The 14,796-nt window shown below is 39.7% G+C and overlaps 1 protein-coding gene across 1 annotated transcript in view; it reads right to left on the bottom strand.

The window, feature by feature from the left end:
* Positions 1-4,848: 4,848 nt before the first annotated feature.
* The window catches only part of LOC149410300 (uncharacterized), a 38,015-nt gene continuing 28,067 nt past the window's right edge, over positions 4,849-14,796 (bottom strand). Inside the window, exon 12 of the mRNA XM_089648985.1 lies at positions 4,849-13,284. Coding sequence (XP_089505111.1) covers positions 6,179-13,284 — 7,106 coding nt within the window. The 3' untranslated portion in view covers positions 4,849-6,178. The remainder of the gene's footprint in view (positions 13,285-14,796) is intronic.

The following is a 14,796-nucleotide window of genomic DNA, read 5'->3' as shown; positions in this document are numbered from 1 at the left end:
GCAACGCACACGTAACGGCATCGCCTCGCCTCGGGACAAGCGAGTGAACGGCACCACTCTTAGGTTGTGCGGTGTGCGGTGGTCCCCCAGGTGCTGGTATAAGCCCAATGAGCCCAGCTGTAACAGCGCTGACACAGACGCAAGGTGCTGAGCCACTCGGTTGATATGCCTGCGTTGTGTTGACGGTTAGGTGATGCTGATTTGGTAATGTGTGCGATAACCCCAATAAAGCTGGGTTTCAAACCTCTGACCTTGGAGTCCTGAACCGAAACACTTACCCCTCTGCCAGTGGTCAACAATATCATTTGAGTCCCTGACGTGAGTCTGAAGGAATGGGGAGAAAAAGATGGATACTGACCATTCTACATTCATAATTAAACACAGATAGAGAGTACACAAGTGTATATTTTATTTCCTGAGGACTACATATTATGAAATCAATTTAAACAACTGTGTAAAACAAAACATACTTAAAATACCAAGGCCTAGCTGTGTCGCAGAGATTAAAATGTAACATCGTCATTCAAACGGCCTTCGAGCGCCATTTTGTTTTTTTTTGACAGTTGAAAGGTTCCCGTTAAATGCGGATTCTAAGTTAATTTTGGCTTTTGAACAAATTGTAATCAGCAGAAGAGGACAACTATCATGTTGTTAAGCTTGTCAACTTATTACAATTTGATAGAAAGATGAAACGCACCTTTGAAATGTCAAAAAAAGAAAATGGCGCTATATAGCCATTTGACAGAATTTCTGCTAAACAAATGGGCCTAACTGTCAACCTTGATGTAACATAATATAAGAGATTTATTAAAGTATCAAATTATAACATTATATCATTGCATGCAATACCGCGAATGTGATATGAAACAAATTGTTCAGGAGACAGAAAAACCATGATACATGAAATATTGTCCTTAGCAGTGTTACATAAATTGCTGTCGATGGATTGACATACTGAAAGAAAATGATTATGAATTGTACGACGAACAAAGGTATTTTAACGTACCATATTTTTCTTAGTCACTAATGGTTTATTTTACATTGGTTTCCTTTGAAGGTGCATATCTTAGGTTGCGCAAAATTCATTACCCTATCGAAAGATACTCTCATTTTAGCAAATGGCATCTGAGTTCCGCACGGCTTTGACATTTATGTATTTAGATTTAGTAAATAAAAACGTGGAAGACACTGTGCTTTTAGTCACTGCAGCAGTACACTCCTCCATTTTATCTACAAAGTTCAGCCTTAAGAAATCGAGTGAGGAATTTTGTGCCACCTTGTATTTTGAGAAAATATTATACATCATTAACTAATTAAATCTCAGAACAGATATTGTAGAGAGTAACTCACATAACATATAACATGGAAAAACTAAATTGAAAGGAATGTAAATTTGGCAGTAAAATATCTACCTTTAAAAAAAAGTATTCTCCGATTAGTTCCGAGAAGAAAAACAGCTTACAAAATTATATACACTGACTACTCTGTAAAGCGCCCTCGAGGTGAAGTAATCACTAATTGAAATAATATAAAGTAATTACTATGACGCATTCGAGGTAAAGTAATCACTAAATGAAATAATATACAGTAACTACTCTGGTAACGCCTTCGAGGTGAAGTAATCTCTGATTGACGTAGCATAAAAAGTAACTACTACGGCGCGCTTGAGGTAAAGTAATCACAAAATGAAATAATATACAGTAATTACTGTGTTAACTCCCTCGAGGTAAAGTAATCACAAAGTGAAATAATTTACAGTAACTTCTACAGCGCCCTCGAGGTAAAGTAATCACAAAATGAAATAATATACAGTAACTACTGTTAACTCCCTCGAGGTAAAGTAATCACAAAATGAAATAATATAGGGTCAGTGGGTCAACAGTGAACCACACTTTTTTCCGAGTTGACCTGGGCCACCAAAATTTAACGTAGAACTGTCAAATAAATGTTGTTGTCTTCAGTATTTATTTGGCTTTCTATGTGCATAAACTCATTTTCGCAGAAATTACTGGTAATTATATATAATGATTTATATAAAAAATGACATTTTGGTTCACTGTGTACAATGCTGGTACACAGTGAACCGCAGGCATGGTACACAGTGAGCCGAAGAAGGACACAGTGAACCAACATATTAATTCTCCTGAAAATTATATTAATAATCCTCGCAATAAAACAAATAAATGAAGAAAATAATCAGGGCTTTATTTATAAACATAATTTATACAATATGAAAAATCCATAACTAAAAAAAAAGTAGCAAGATAAGAAAATAACTACAAATTACAAAACATGAAAACTCGCAGAGCTATAAAAAAATAAGTGACGTAATTTTTTACCTTTAGAGCAAAAGATTTAGCGAATATTTATAGCAAAGGTAACATCAAACTTATAAAATGACTGCTGCTGCCTCTTAGTGCTTCCAGATACAATAGGTTTTGGGAGAATATATTTAATGTCATGCTCTTTTACATATGATAAGTCAGTAACATTGGGTAGAGAAAATTGTTCTGGACCTCTTGTCTGTAGTCTAAGAAAACTGATGAAGTATTCAAGGGAATCATTCCTTGTTTCAAGAACTTTCCCAACATAATAAATTCTTGTTTTTTTCGTGTCAAACACTACCACAACAAAATCTCCTTCGCCGGGGGATCTCTCTAACGGTTCCATCATCATTTCTTCTGTCAGGTCTATCTCATCATTCTCCATCCAATTCATCTCAATGCTTGAATCTTGAATGGAGATTTCTGTTTCATCATCTGAACTGGATGCTAAAACGGCACGAATAATTTTTTTATTTTTGGCATCCTTCCTCTTTTTGGCAGCTGATCGCTGTTGATTGATTTCGATTTTTTCAGGCGTATCTGTAGCAATCAAACTACGACCTAGTTGTCTAGGCTTTCTCATATTTTTCCGAGGGCCTGCCTTCATTGAATCGCGGAATTGTTCAGGACCAATAAAAGAAACAGACTCTGCTCTTGAAAGCCCAGAGGGTCCAGCTATTGAAAGGTCTTCGAAGTCTGCTGGTGATGTATCTTTTTCAATAACTAAGTTTGATGGTCCATCATCTGGTAATGTCTGGACAGGAACTGGGCGATCTGTCACTGTGCTCGGTAAAAAGTCATCATCCGTAAATATATTTCTGTCGAATGGATAAATTCCGGTTTTTTTTAAAGCATGCATAATATTTACTTGCGTCATGGCTCGTGGGAATGCATATCCCACCATTTCGCCGATCTCGTAGATAGTCAGTAGAATACCAGGATTTCTCAGCAGCCATGAATCTATTGCACTATTGTAGTAAGCTTTGAAGGGGCCAAAAACACCAACGTCCAAAGACTGGAGCTTAGCAGACGTGTGCGGGTGTAATGTGATAATCGTTACTCCAGATGCTTTTGCCAGATCCAACGCCTCAATAGATAAATGAGATTCGTGATTATCAAATATCAAAATACTTGGATGCTGGGGTAAACTGCCAGAATGCTTGATGAAATGCTTTATCACCTCTACAAACAGGTCACTATTCATCCAACCTGTGGGAGTAGCCAGCCCCAATGTTCCAGGTGGTGTACCTTTGATCATTTTCGGTAAGAAGTTTTTTCTTGGGAATACCATAACAGGTGGCAAGGCTTGTCCACTTGCACTGATAATGCCACACGTAGTGACAAGTGTGCCCTTTTCACCACTCGTCACTTTTCCAAGATTTTTTTTTCCTTTTGGACCCAAAAATTTAACCGGTTTTTGTACGTTGGTGGTGGCAGTCTCGTCCAAGTTGAATATCCTGGTTCCATCAGCAAAAGCAGCAGGATTCCGCATTAACATTCTTTCCAGATTATCAAAAAACGTATCCACATTTGGTCTATTGAAAGCGGTAGCTCTAGCCAAACTACAGGCTTCAGGTTTACGGAGAGATAGATCTTGATGTCGTTGGCGGAAGCCACGAAGCCAGTCGACGCCACCTAATTTGTTGGCATGCCAAGATGTCGGCACTTTTATGCCGTTCACGTTGGCCATCTGATAAGCTAATTTTCGGGATTCGTAGATTGATAGTCCATAAAACAAAGAAGCACATTTCTTGATATACTCCTTTAGGGTCCGTTCTTGATCTTCGCTAAATATTCTATTAACGTCGTAATGTGGAACTAATCTTATGGGCTGCTCCGAAGTCTTCGACTTGAGCCAGTAGCGCCGAAAAGTTGGGTACGGGATGCCAGCAGCTTCTGCAGATTTGTGAAGACTATGCCCTTCTTTCATCATCTCCAAACCTTTTTTCATCTCTTTCTCCGTGTGTTTACCGATTTTCCTTGCATCTTTCTGCTTACGACCCATTCTGTTGACCAAAGAAAACACTTAAGTTGATCTAATTCTATGAATCCATATTATTTTAGAAGCCATGTACACAGTGAACCAGATACAGTGTACACAGTGAACCAGTTCACTGTGTCCCACATAACTCTGGTTCAGTGTGTACCATGATGCCATGTTGAATTAACTAGCCAATATTTCTAAAACCTATAAGATATTGAAAATTGCTAGTAATAGGTAACAATTAAAACTAAATACTTAATATGAAAGCAATAAAAAATCTCGCCTTGGCAACAAAATAATTTAGTAATGAAACAAAAACACTTACGTGAAAATGATGTTGTGCTTTGCAAAAATCAGATATTAGCTTCTAAAACGTCTTGTCGCCTTTGCACACTGGAGCACACTAAATCAAATCTTGTCTGTTCCTGAGACGGCACTGCAAGTACGAGCTTAACACTAACACACTTACAGTTATTGCTGTAGAGGTGGTGGTTCACTGTGTCCTGCTGGTTCACTGTTAACCCACTGACCCTACAGTAACTTCTACAGCGCCCTCGAGGTAAAGTAATCACTAAATGAAATAATATACAGTAATTACTGTGTTAACTAACTCCCTCGAGGTAAAGTAATCACAAAATGAAATAATATACAGTAACTACTCTGTTAACTCCCTCGAGGTAAAGTAATCACTAAATGAAATAATATCCAGAAACTTCTAGAGCGCCCTTGAACAGTAATCACTAAATGAAATAATATACAGTAACTACTACAGTGCCCTCGAGGTAAAGTAATCACTAAATGAAATAATATATAGAAACCAATATAACACACTTATGTTGAATGTGAGTAAAACAAAAAACAACTTTTCAATTTGACACGAGAGGAAAGAATTTTATATCAAATTACATGAATGCCAAAACAATATTTCACAATGTTTCTTAAACCCTTATATTACACACAGAAAGTATAAACCAATATTTTAGTACAATGATATAAATGGCATTTATTAAATTACAACAAATATCTAAGTTGAATTAAAATACTACTCTGCCATTTCAAATCAGAAGAAACAATTGTTTATATACCAAAAGGGTATTATAAAGACCATCCACAAAGTTTACATAAAGATGTCAATTAAAGAAACTTTCAAATGTTTTGCAATCCCAAACATACAAAATATCAAAGCTAAGGATGGGATGTTTCACAAAATTAAAAATTCATATTAAAATTGTAAAAGTTCTATTCAAGTTATGTTATTAGTTCAACATCGGCCGGTTGTTTCAGTACTTGCATAGTAACAGAACTTTCATAGAACTTGAACATTAACTTTGAAATTTGATGAATTGTTCCATCCAACAATGCATCCTAAGAATATCAAACGTTTCAAAAACTCATTTAAAAAATTAGATTATTAACATCATAAATTAAAGCCGCTTTAATTTAAAACGCTTTTGAACAAAGAAACTATAAATAATATTAAGACTCACTTCCGCCAGCAAAAAAGAAAACTTACAACAAATAATACTAAAAATAAAAGCCGGGCTCAAAGAAAAGGAATTACATATATAGCTCTCTAGATAATTATTAAATCCCAAGTATTACAAGTAGACTATACATAGTCATATTTACAATAAAGAATGACTAATATTACTCAAGATAACTATTGTCTGGGCAATTCTGTATTTTATAAAGTTTAACACATTTGCTGTGATCTTGTACGGACTATGAAAGGATAACACCCAAAGCACCAGTGAAACAAGCCCAGTTGTTCCATACAAATAAGGTATTACAAGACCTTGCATGAACTGTGAATAATGACTACAAACACAAACACCCTCGGCATAAAATACAAGCCCAGTGCTGCAATAGATTAATCCAGTGTTTTTAAAAGCCCGGTCAGAAGTCTGGCAGTGGCGGTATGGCCATGAACTGCGGCCAGCTGCAGGGGAGTCCTGTTTTCTGTATCTCTCGAGTTCATCACCGCCGCCAAATGTCTCTCGTTTCCCTGAGGAAGCACAGTGCCGCCCCGCACCGCCATCTCAAACACATCCTCGGCTAAACGCAGCAATCGGGTGACATAAGGACTGTCTGAACATTGCAGGGGCGTGCGATCGTCACTTCTGTCTCGACTATTGTAGCACGCACCGTGCGCCAACAGGCAACTCACAATATCAGTGGAGCCTTTCTTAGCGGCAACATGCAGAGCTGTGGAACCTCCCACTGCAGTTTTAGCGTTGATAAACTTATGGTAGGCATTGGGTTTGATCCTCTTTACGTTCTGCAACAAGAGACGGACCGCTTGTTCGCAAACACGGGACGTGGCGAGGTGCAAGGGGGTGTTCCCCGCCTGCGACACGGCAGTAGCGTCAGCTCCGCTATCCAGCAACAGCTCCATAACCTCCACTGTGGCGGCAAAGTGCAACGCCGTTCTACCCTCAGTATCCGCAGTGTTCACGTCCGATCCATTCTCTATCAAACGACGAACCTCGCCCCTATCCCCCACACTGGCTGCTTTTAGCAAATTAATATCACAAGGAGGAACATAACCGACATCCACATCAAAATTTAAATTAATTTTTTTACTGACACCATCTAGAAGTCCATCCAGCTTTGTGAAATCAGGGTGGTTGCTGCCCATAGTGGCATTCCTAGCATTCAACCCCCCCTTGTGAACCTTCAAGGCTTCTGGCAAATTATTCTGAAGGAGATAAACATTCTTTATAAGGTTTTGAGTGTAAACTGTGTCACTGTGATTGAGTCCAAACACATTCTTCTGAATAGCTAAGGTTTCCTGGAAGATTTGCAAAGCTTCATCAAGTTTGTTTTGGCCCATAAGAACGGATGCCATATTGCGCCTGGCTCTGATAGTCTCGGAGTGATTCAGTCCTAGAATCGTTTTTCTGGTTTCATAAACGGTTTGATATAAAGCAAAGGCTTCATCGGGCTTGCCTTGAGCATTCAACACCATGGCAATATTATTTTGAAGACGCAGAGTGTCGGGGTGCTGGGCACCAAATGTGATTTTATGTCTTTTGTAAACTTGCTTGTACAAGCGCAAGGCGTCTTCATGCTTCCCCAGGACATGCAGCACCATCCCCGCATGGGTTTTAGTTTGCAATAGTTGCTCATGCCCCTTTCCCAGCAGTTCCTGTTGCCTCGGCATAACTTCCTGGAATATGTCCCAGGCCTCTGTGTTCCTTCCGAGCCGATGTAATAATAAAGCCATGGTACCCCTGGTCTCGAGGGAGACGGGGTCGTGAGGACCAAATGCTTCCACTCTCTTCCGATAGATATCCTCCAACATGGGCATGGCTTCGAAATATTTACACTGCTTGTACAATACAATTGCTATTTTATATTTGATGTCCAGCGTTCCCGGATTATACTCTCCCAATATTTCGATTCTCTCACTAAGCAAATGTTTTAAAATATCTATAGCTTCTGTGAACCTTTCAAGCATTAACAATGAGTCCACCTTGGACAATATGTCTTGAACATTGGCCTGTGAAACCTGCTTTAACTGGTCTATCTCGGGGAAACCACATTTCATAGCAACAACCACAAGCGTGTTTCCATCGGCGTCGCGAGCCTTCATCACCATCTCTATGATGTGTACATCCTTTATTTTGGTTATGTCTTTAATTACTTTAACATCGCGAGTTCGTACTTTCCTGAAACAGAGTGCAATTATTTGCAGTACAGATTTGATATCTTTGTGTGTAGCAAAATCCAACGGAGTCTTCATGTTATAAGCCTTGAGGTTGTGTGCAGCGCCATTTTTTAACAAAGATTGTACTATTCCTGGATAAGAGTATTTGGATGCATAATGCAGAGGAGAATTGCCGCCCTTCCCAACAGCATTGGGATTGGCTTTGCTCTTTAATAAAATGTCACACACCTCTTGAAAGCCCTTCCAGGAGGCGATGTGTAAAAGTGTTGCATTGTCAGAACTCTTTGCATCTATGTATTTTTCCAAGTCTTTAACCAAAATGCAAACCATCGAAACAGCATTTTTTTTGACGGCCTTAAACAGTTTTCCAATTGACTCTAACACTTCTTTAATATCTCGAGTTTTTGTCAATTCTGAAGGGGTTTTACCAAGATTGTCTGTGGCATCATACACTGCACCGCTGTGTAATAGCAACTTAACCATATCTGTGTGTCCCAGTTCGGCAGAACAGTGAATGGGCATGGAGCCGTTTAAATTAGTGGAATTAATATCAACCTGTTTGTCGATCAAGTATTGAGCCACAGCTAGCTGCCCTCCCAACGCAGCGTAATGCAACAGGGTGCAGCCAGCAGCTCCCGGATCATCAATACTCATCCCAAGATCCAGGAAGAAGGCCAAGATGTGATGATAGCTGTCTCTAGCGGCAATGTGGATTGGTTTAGAACCTAGTTTGTTTCTAGCATTTATGTCTGCTCCTTGGTCTACCAAGAGTTTTGTAATTTCAAGATTACCCGCTTCAGCCGCAATATGCAGTAACGTCCTGTTGTCAGGGCCTCTCTCATTAACCCCAGCACCCTCTTGTTGCAATAGTACTAAGGTATTTGGAATTTGGCCATGAGAAACTGCCAGCTCTAACACTGTTCTATCCTTTGAATCTCTGATATTAGAATTGGCTCCCCAGTGGAGTAACTTTTCCACAAGATCGGACTTGTTTGTGTGGACTGCGCAAAACAACGGCGATAAATCAGGATTCGGCGAATTAACAATGGCTCCATTTTCTAGCATGACATCTACAAACTCCGTGTGTCCCAATGTTATTGCAATCGATAAAGGTGAAGGCTCTTGTATGCAATCTGCAACTTTAATACCTCTCTTTATCAGCGCCTTGGCAATTAATGCATCACCACTTAAAGCAGCCGTGTATAAAAGGTTTAATCCGTCTCGATCTTTAATATTGATGTCAACATCTATATTCTTCAACAAAGCATCAACTACAAGTCTATGCCCAGATTTAATTGCAGATATCAGAAGTTGACCTCCGCCAACATTAACATCTGCTCCTTTGGTAATCAACATGTCCAACAGTACTTTATTGTTATTCTCTGCTGCGCGGCATAATATGGAAGAACCTGTAGAATCCATGTGGTTAACATTCGCCCCATACTTCAACAAGACCTCAACAGCTGCCTTGTGATTCCCAATGACAGCAAGATACAACGCAGTAATACCACCATCGGCCTGGGCATCAACATCCGCCTTTCCCTGAAGCAACGCTTCTACCACTAAACTGTTTCCAGCAAACGACGCAAGGTGCAATGCTGTGCCACCAAGCTCCCCTCTCTCATTAACATCGGCTCCATACTTCAGCAACATTTGAATGCTTTTCTCGTTGAAAGTTTTAGCAGCAGCTTCGTGTAATGGCGTACGATGACGATTATTTTTACATTGTATTTTAGCTGCTTTTTTTATCAAAGCCTCTGAAATAGCTTCATGACCATTTCCAGCACTTAGATGCAGAGCTGTGGAACCTTCTTTGTCTACAGAATTTACATCAGCTCCGGCAGCTATCAAAATGTCTACTACTTGCTGGTGACCTCTTAGTGCAGCCAGGTGCAGAGCCGTCTCTTGATCTGTGTTTTGGCTATGAATGTCGATCCCCCTTTGGATTAAAGACTCTACAACAGAAGTATGACCATGCAGAGCAGCAATATGTAATGCCGTTGATCCGGAGGCATCTCTGCTATCCGCCAGAGCGTCATTTTCCAACAGGAGGTCAACTAAATCTGCATATCCACCTTCAGCAGCCAGGAGAAGCGGGGTAAGGCCATCATTTCTTCTAGCATTGACATCGGCATTGTGTTGCAACAGTAAACTTGCGATGAATGCATTGCCATTAAAAACAGCTGTGTGGAGGGGGGTGTTTTTGCATATCACACCTCCTTTATTAACAAAAGCACCTTTTTCCAAGAGGATCTTGACAATCTCTTTTTGGTTGTTTTCCACTGCGAAATATAATGAAGATAGACCATTGGACCCCATGAGGTTTAAATGAGCCCCCTTCTCTAGCAGACAATTCACAACCTCCTGGTGACCATTGTATGCCGCCAGATGTAATGGTAAGGTGCCTTGGATAGATTTAGCATTGACATCAGCTTCATGTAGCAGCAAGTACTGTACCATTTCTACATGACCCAATTCTGTGGCTGTGTGAAGGCAAGTAAAGCCCCCGGTAATAGTATTTTCATCCACAGCAGCTTCTTTCTCCAAGAGGATTTTGACCACATCTAAGTAATTGTTCGCCACGGCATAATGCAAAGGCGAATATCCCGAGTTATCTTTGATTGTTGTTTTGGCTCCCAGTGAAAGTAATGTCACAACAGTTTTCTTGTGGCCATCGTGGGAAGCCAGGTGTAACGGTGTCTTTCCAGTATTATCAACTTGATTAATTGCATTTCCCATGTCTGTCACTAAGAATTTTACAGTGTCCTCTCTTCCATACCTTGCAGCTACGTGCAGGGCAGTTTGACCATCAACATCTCTCACTTCAGTGCCAATTATTTTTTGTTTAGTTAAAAACTTAAAAGATTCAATATTGGGTCCCCGCGCAGCGTAGTGTAGCGTAGTTGACAAATCTCTATTTCTTGAACATATATCAGCTCCTCCCGCGATTCCTAATGCGAATTTCTCAAAGTTCCCGCCAAGCAAAGACTTCCATAATTCCTCTTGTTTATTAAGAATAGATAAGCCCCGCTCGTATCTCCGTCTCAATTGTTTGATATTGTGTTTTGAAATGTTCCCTATTTTACAGTTCAGTAAAAGGTCTTTGCTTTCAGCAAGTTTCACAGCATTTAGGAGCACAGCGGACCAAGCATCAGTTGGCAGAATGTCTACCAAGGCGTTACCGTGAGCCAAGTGGTTGCGCAAGCACTTGCCGCTCAACAGAGGCATGTCCCCATCTAGATACAGTACATTGTTGTGAACACGCTTGAAGCTATCTAAAAGGGACATGGTATCCAGAACAAGGCCTTCTACCATAAATCTTGTATTCTCACCTTTATAGAGCATTGAAAGATGCTCATATAATTGACCACCAACTCTGTCAGTTCCCAGAGTCTTCCCCAGTTCAGTTAATATAAGAGAGAGCTGTTTACTAATTATCTCGCTGCTGTTTTTAACACTTATGCATTTTTCCTCTCCGTTGTCATTTTTATTGAATTCGTTCAAGAATAATTGTCTACTATATTCATCAATACATTTAATATTGCCTTTGTCAATTGATCCAGAGTAATAAATTTGAGAAATCGCAAAATGTAGTTCAACAGCAATCTCTGGTTTAATTCTCGTGGATACGATGTTGTAAAATTTGGATAATAAATCGGCTAACACAAAACGTATTTCAATTTCTGTACGATTTTCTCGAGATGTAAAGCTTTTTAGGGCTTTACTAGCTGTAAATTTCATGACCCTCATTATATTAACAGTACTTACTTTACGCTTGCTATTAAATGCAGAAGAAAGCCGAACTATTAATTTTATAAAGGAAAAGTCTACCTTTGTTAAATTACATTGTATTTTGGATTTGTCGAGGACATTTTTTATTTCAGCAAACAGTTTCTTCTCGTATGGAGTTTGATCTTTTATGTTTCTAATTATGTCTCCAATAAAATCCTCAAATTTTCTGTGGCCTTTTGTAACAGTTTCTGTTTCTTGTACATCCGCAATGCAAACATCACGAAACACATTTGCAATTTCATGAAATTCATCTACACTGTCAGTATTAATGAGTGTGGTCAGCAAACACTTTATTTTGTTCACTTTACTGGAGTATGTTATGTCAGTGATGACAGATGCAATCTTTTTAATGTCTTTTAGAATGTTAGAATATAGGATATGGTCTTCTAGCTCTAACTTACTCTTTGGATGGGATAGGGAGATGCACAAGTCTTGTAGGACTAGTCTGGTTTCTTTGGGTGCAGAGAGGAGGAGAAGATCACTGACAGCTGTGGAGAGCTTGGGGCTGTCCAATGTGTTCTTCAGATGTTCTCCCGTCACCTGGAGGGCTCTCTTGATAGTCAACTGGCCGAGTCTAGTAGCAGGGTCTGCCAGCAAGGCCGTGTCTAGATATGTCTTCATGATGTGGAGTGAGGTAACATCTCTCACCTCCCTGTAGTCAGCGTACAAGTGTGGGTATTTGCTGCTGATGGTAGCGGCAACATACTCGCGGTCCAAGACCACCCTTTTCTGAAGTTCCTGTACATCTATAGACCTGATGTGTTCGTCCAACTCTTGCAAGGCAGCAGCGAACTTGTTCAATTCCTTCAGTAACCTCTCTTTCCTCAGTACCGACAGATAGAATAAATTCAATTCTTGGTGCCGAATGTGGGCGGACACAAAGCTCACCAAGCAGAACTCCATTTCTTCCCAGGGCAAAATATTGTACGTCGACTTCAATTGATGTTTCAGTATGTGGATATTCTGAGCTATAAACTTGGCCGTGTATAAAAAGTGACTGTCCACTTCTGTATAAGTATTAACTTGCACTATTATTTCCACAAGCATTTGGATGCGTTCTTGGATATCAGCCATGGAAGGGGCAGGAAGCCCTTCGTCGCCTTTAGAGAAGAAACGTAGATCGAGCAACTTGTATTGGACAAATAGATGCATTTCCTCTGACAAGAGGACATTGTTCAAAAGTAATTCCTCGTAAGACTCTGAGAGGAGTCGCTCAGAGAGTTCCGGAGTTACTGACCCGAGGAGTGTGCGGAGGAGCTCCACATTATTGGACCGGATGGCATAATAGATGGCATCATGTCCTTCATCTTCCTGCTCCACTGAACACCGGCGGGAAACATCAACAACTGCACCATCAGAGGTGTCGTCCTTCAATAAAAACTCCAATAAGTCAGCCCTGTTGTGCTTGCATGCCAAGGTAATGAAGGGGAAGGAGGGAGAGTCCATCCCCCGGAGCCGTCTCAGGTCTGCGCGGGACCGGCAGGCCAGGAAATCTGACACTTGATGACTTTTTTCTGCTTCCATTGTCAGTCACACTACGAGTACAATTCAAAACAATCACACGAATCTATACTGCCTAGTGCTGCTGAGAGTGGTTTATTTATGGTACTGCTTAGTGCCACCAACAAAAATTGCACGCAATATCTCACTTTCAATATTGTTTTCTGTTTTATCCGTTAGCGCCGAACATGCGCCGGACTTTATGTCAAATTCAAAGGGATAATAAATTTCTATAAGAAATAATTATTAAAAGGCAACAAAATCTAAATAAGATTAGACAGTTTAGTACCTACGCCGAGGACTTCGCAAATAAGATTGTTATTTACTTATTTAAATGCAAAATGGAATAATCACTTATTCAAATTCAAAAAGAATACCACCAGATAGAGTAATTGGTGACGGTGTTGCATAAATAAACCAATCTCCGGTGTTGCCTGGTCCAAAAATGGAAAATACCTCTCATAGCATAATCGTCAAAAATTCTGCAAATCGCGAAAACTTTCATAGACAGTCGCAATAAATTTATTGCTTAATAAAATTTACATATTTAAAAAAACTTATTTATAAAATTGACAATTAATATACTTTGCCAAAATAGTATTAAATTAATATAATACGAAATAATGTCGTATCCTCTGAATACCACTATACAATAGTAGAATCTCATATTTTAAATATTTGCATTAGACACTGGACTAGGGCCCCATATTCTAATATCTTTGACTAGGGGCTTGTCAAATTCAATGAAATATTTTGACAGTTGGTGTAAAAATGGGCCAAGTGACGAAAACTATGTATAGAATGTTAGCCATATGACAAAATTCCATTGAAATGCAATTTTCTGAAATAAAATATTTAATATTTGCACTAATAATACAATTCTATTGAATAAATATATTTTTCCTGCTCTCTCCATAATTAGAAGTGTTATTTTCCGTTTCAATTTTCACAGAATGTACTCAGAGTCACGTAGTCAATATTTAATGGGCAACGATCAAATATTACAATATACATGGTAAAGTGACGTACTTGACTTATGCCGGGATCACACGAGGACAATACAGAAGACTATACGATATTTTCTTGTCCCTGGCCCGTGAACACCTCGACCGCGCAGGGAAGGACAATGGGACAATACAACAATTCTGCCGCGGAGCGCTGCGAAAATCGTTACATCACGACGCGCGTTGAGAGCAAATTCGAGAAAAATATTATGTCTTTTATACCAAGACGTATTGCAGTGATCCATTTACGCGACATTTTAAAGCCGAAATATGAGATCGGAGCGCCGAGAGCGCCGATAGCCGAGATACGTACCTACTTGCGGAGCGATTTGCTATTGTCTATTGTCTATTGTCTACTCCTATTGTCATGTCAAAACGCGTTTACACGCGGATAACGCAGCCGGGCGCGGTGGTGGTGTTAAGTGAAAGCTACAAGCCAAAAATGTGTATATTCTTGGTATTCCTTATACTGTAGGTAATAGGCATTAAAATCGCTTGACAAACGGAGTCTGGAAACGTTCG

This window comes from Hesperophylax consimilis, chromosome 28 (assembly GCF_061612785.1).
Source record: "Hesperophylax consimilis isolate HC1 chromosome 28, BYU_Hcon_1.0, whole genome shotgun sequence".
In the NCBI taxonomy this organism is placed as follows: domain Eukaryota; kingdom Metazoa; phylum Arthropoda; class Insecta; order Trichoptera; family Limnephilidae; genus Hesperophylax; species Hesperophylax consimilis.
The sequence above is the reverse complement of the archived record's forward strand: the minus strand, read 5'-3'. Positions and strand labels throughout refer to the sequence as shown.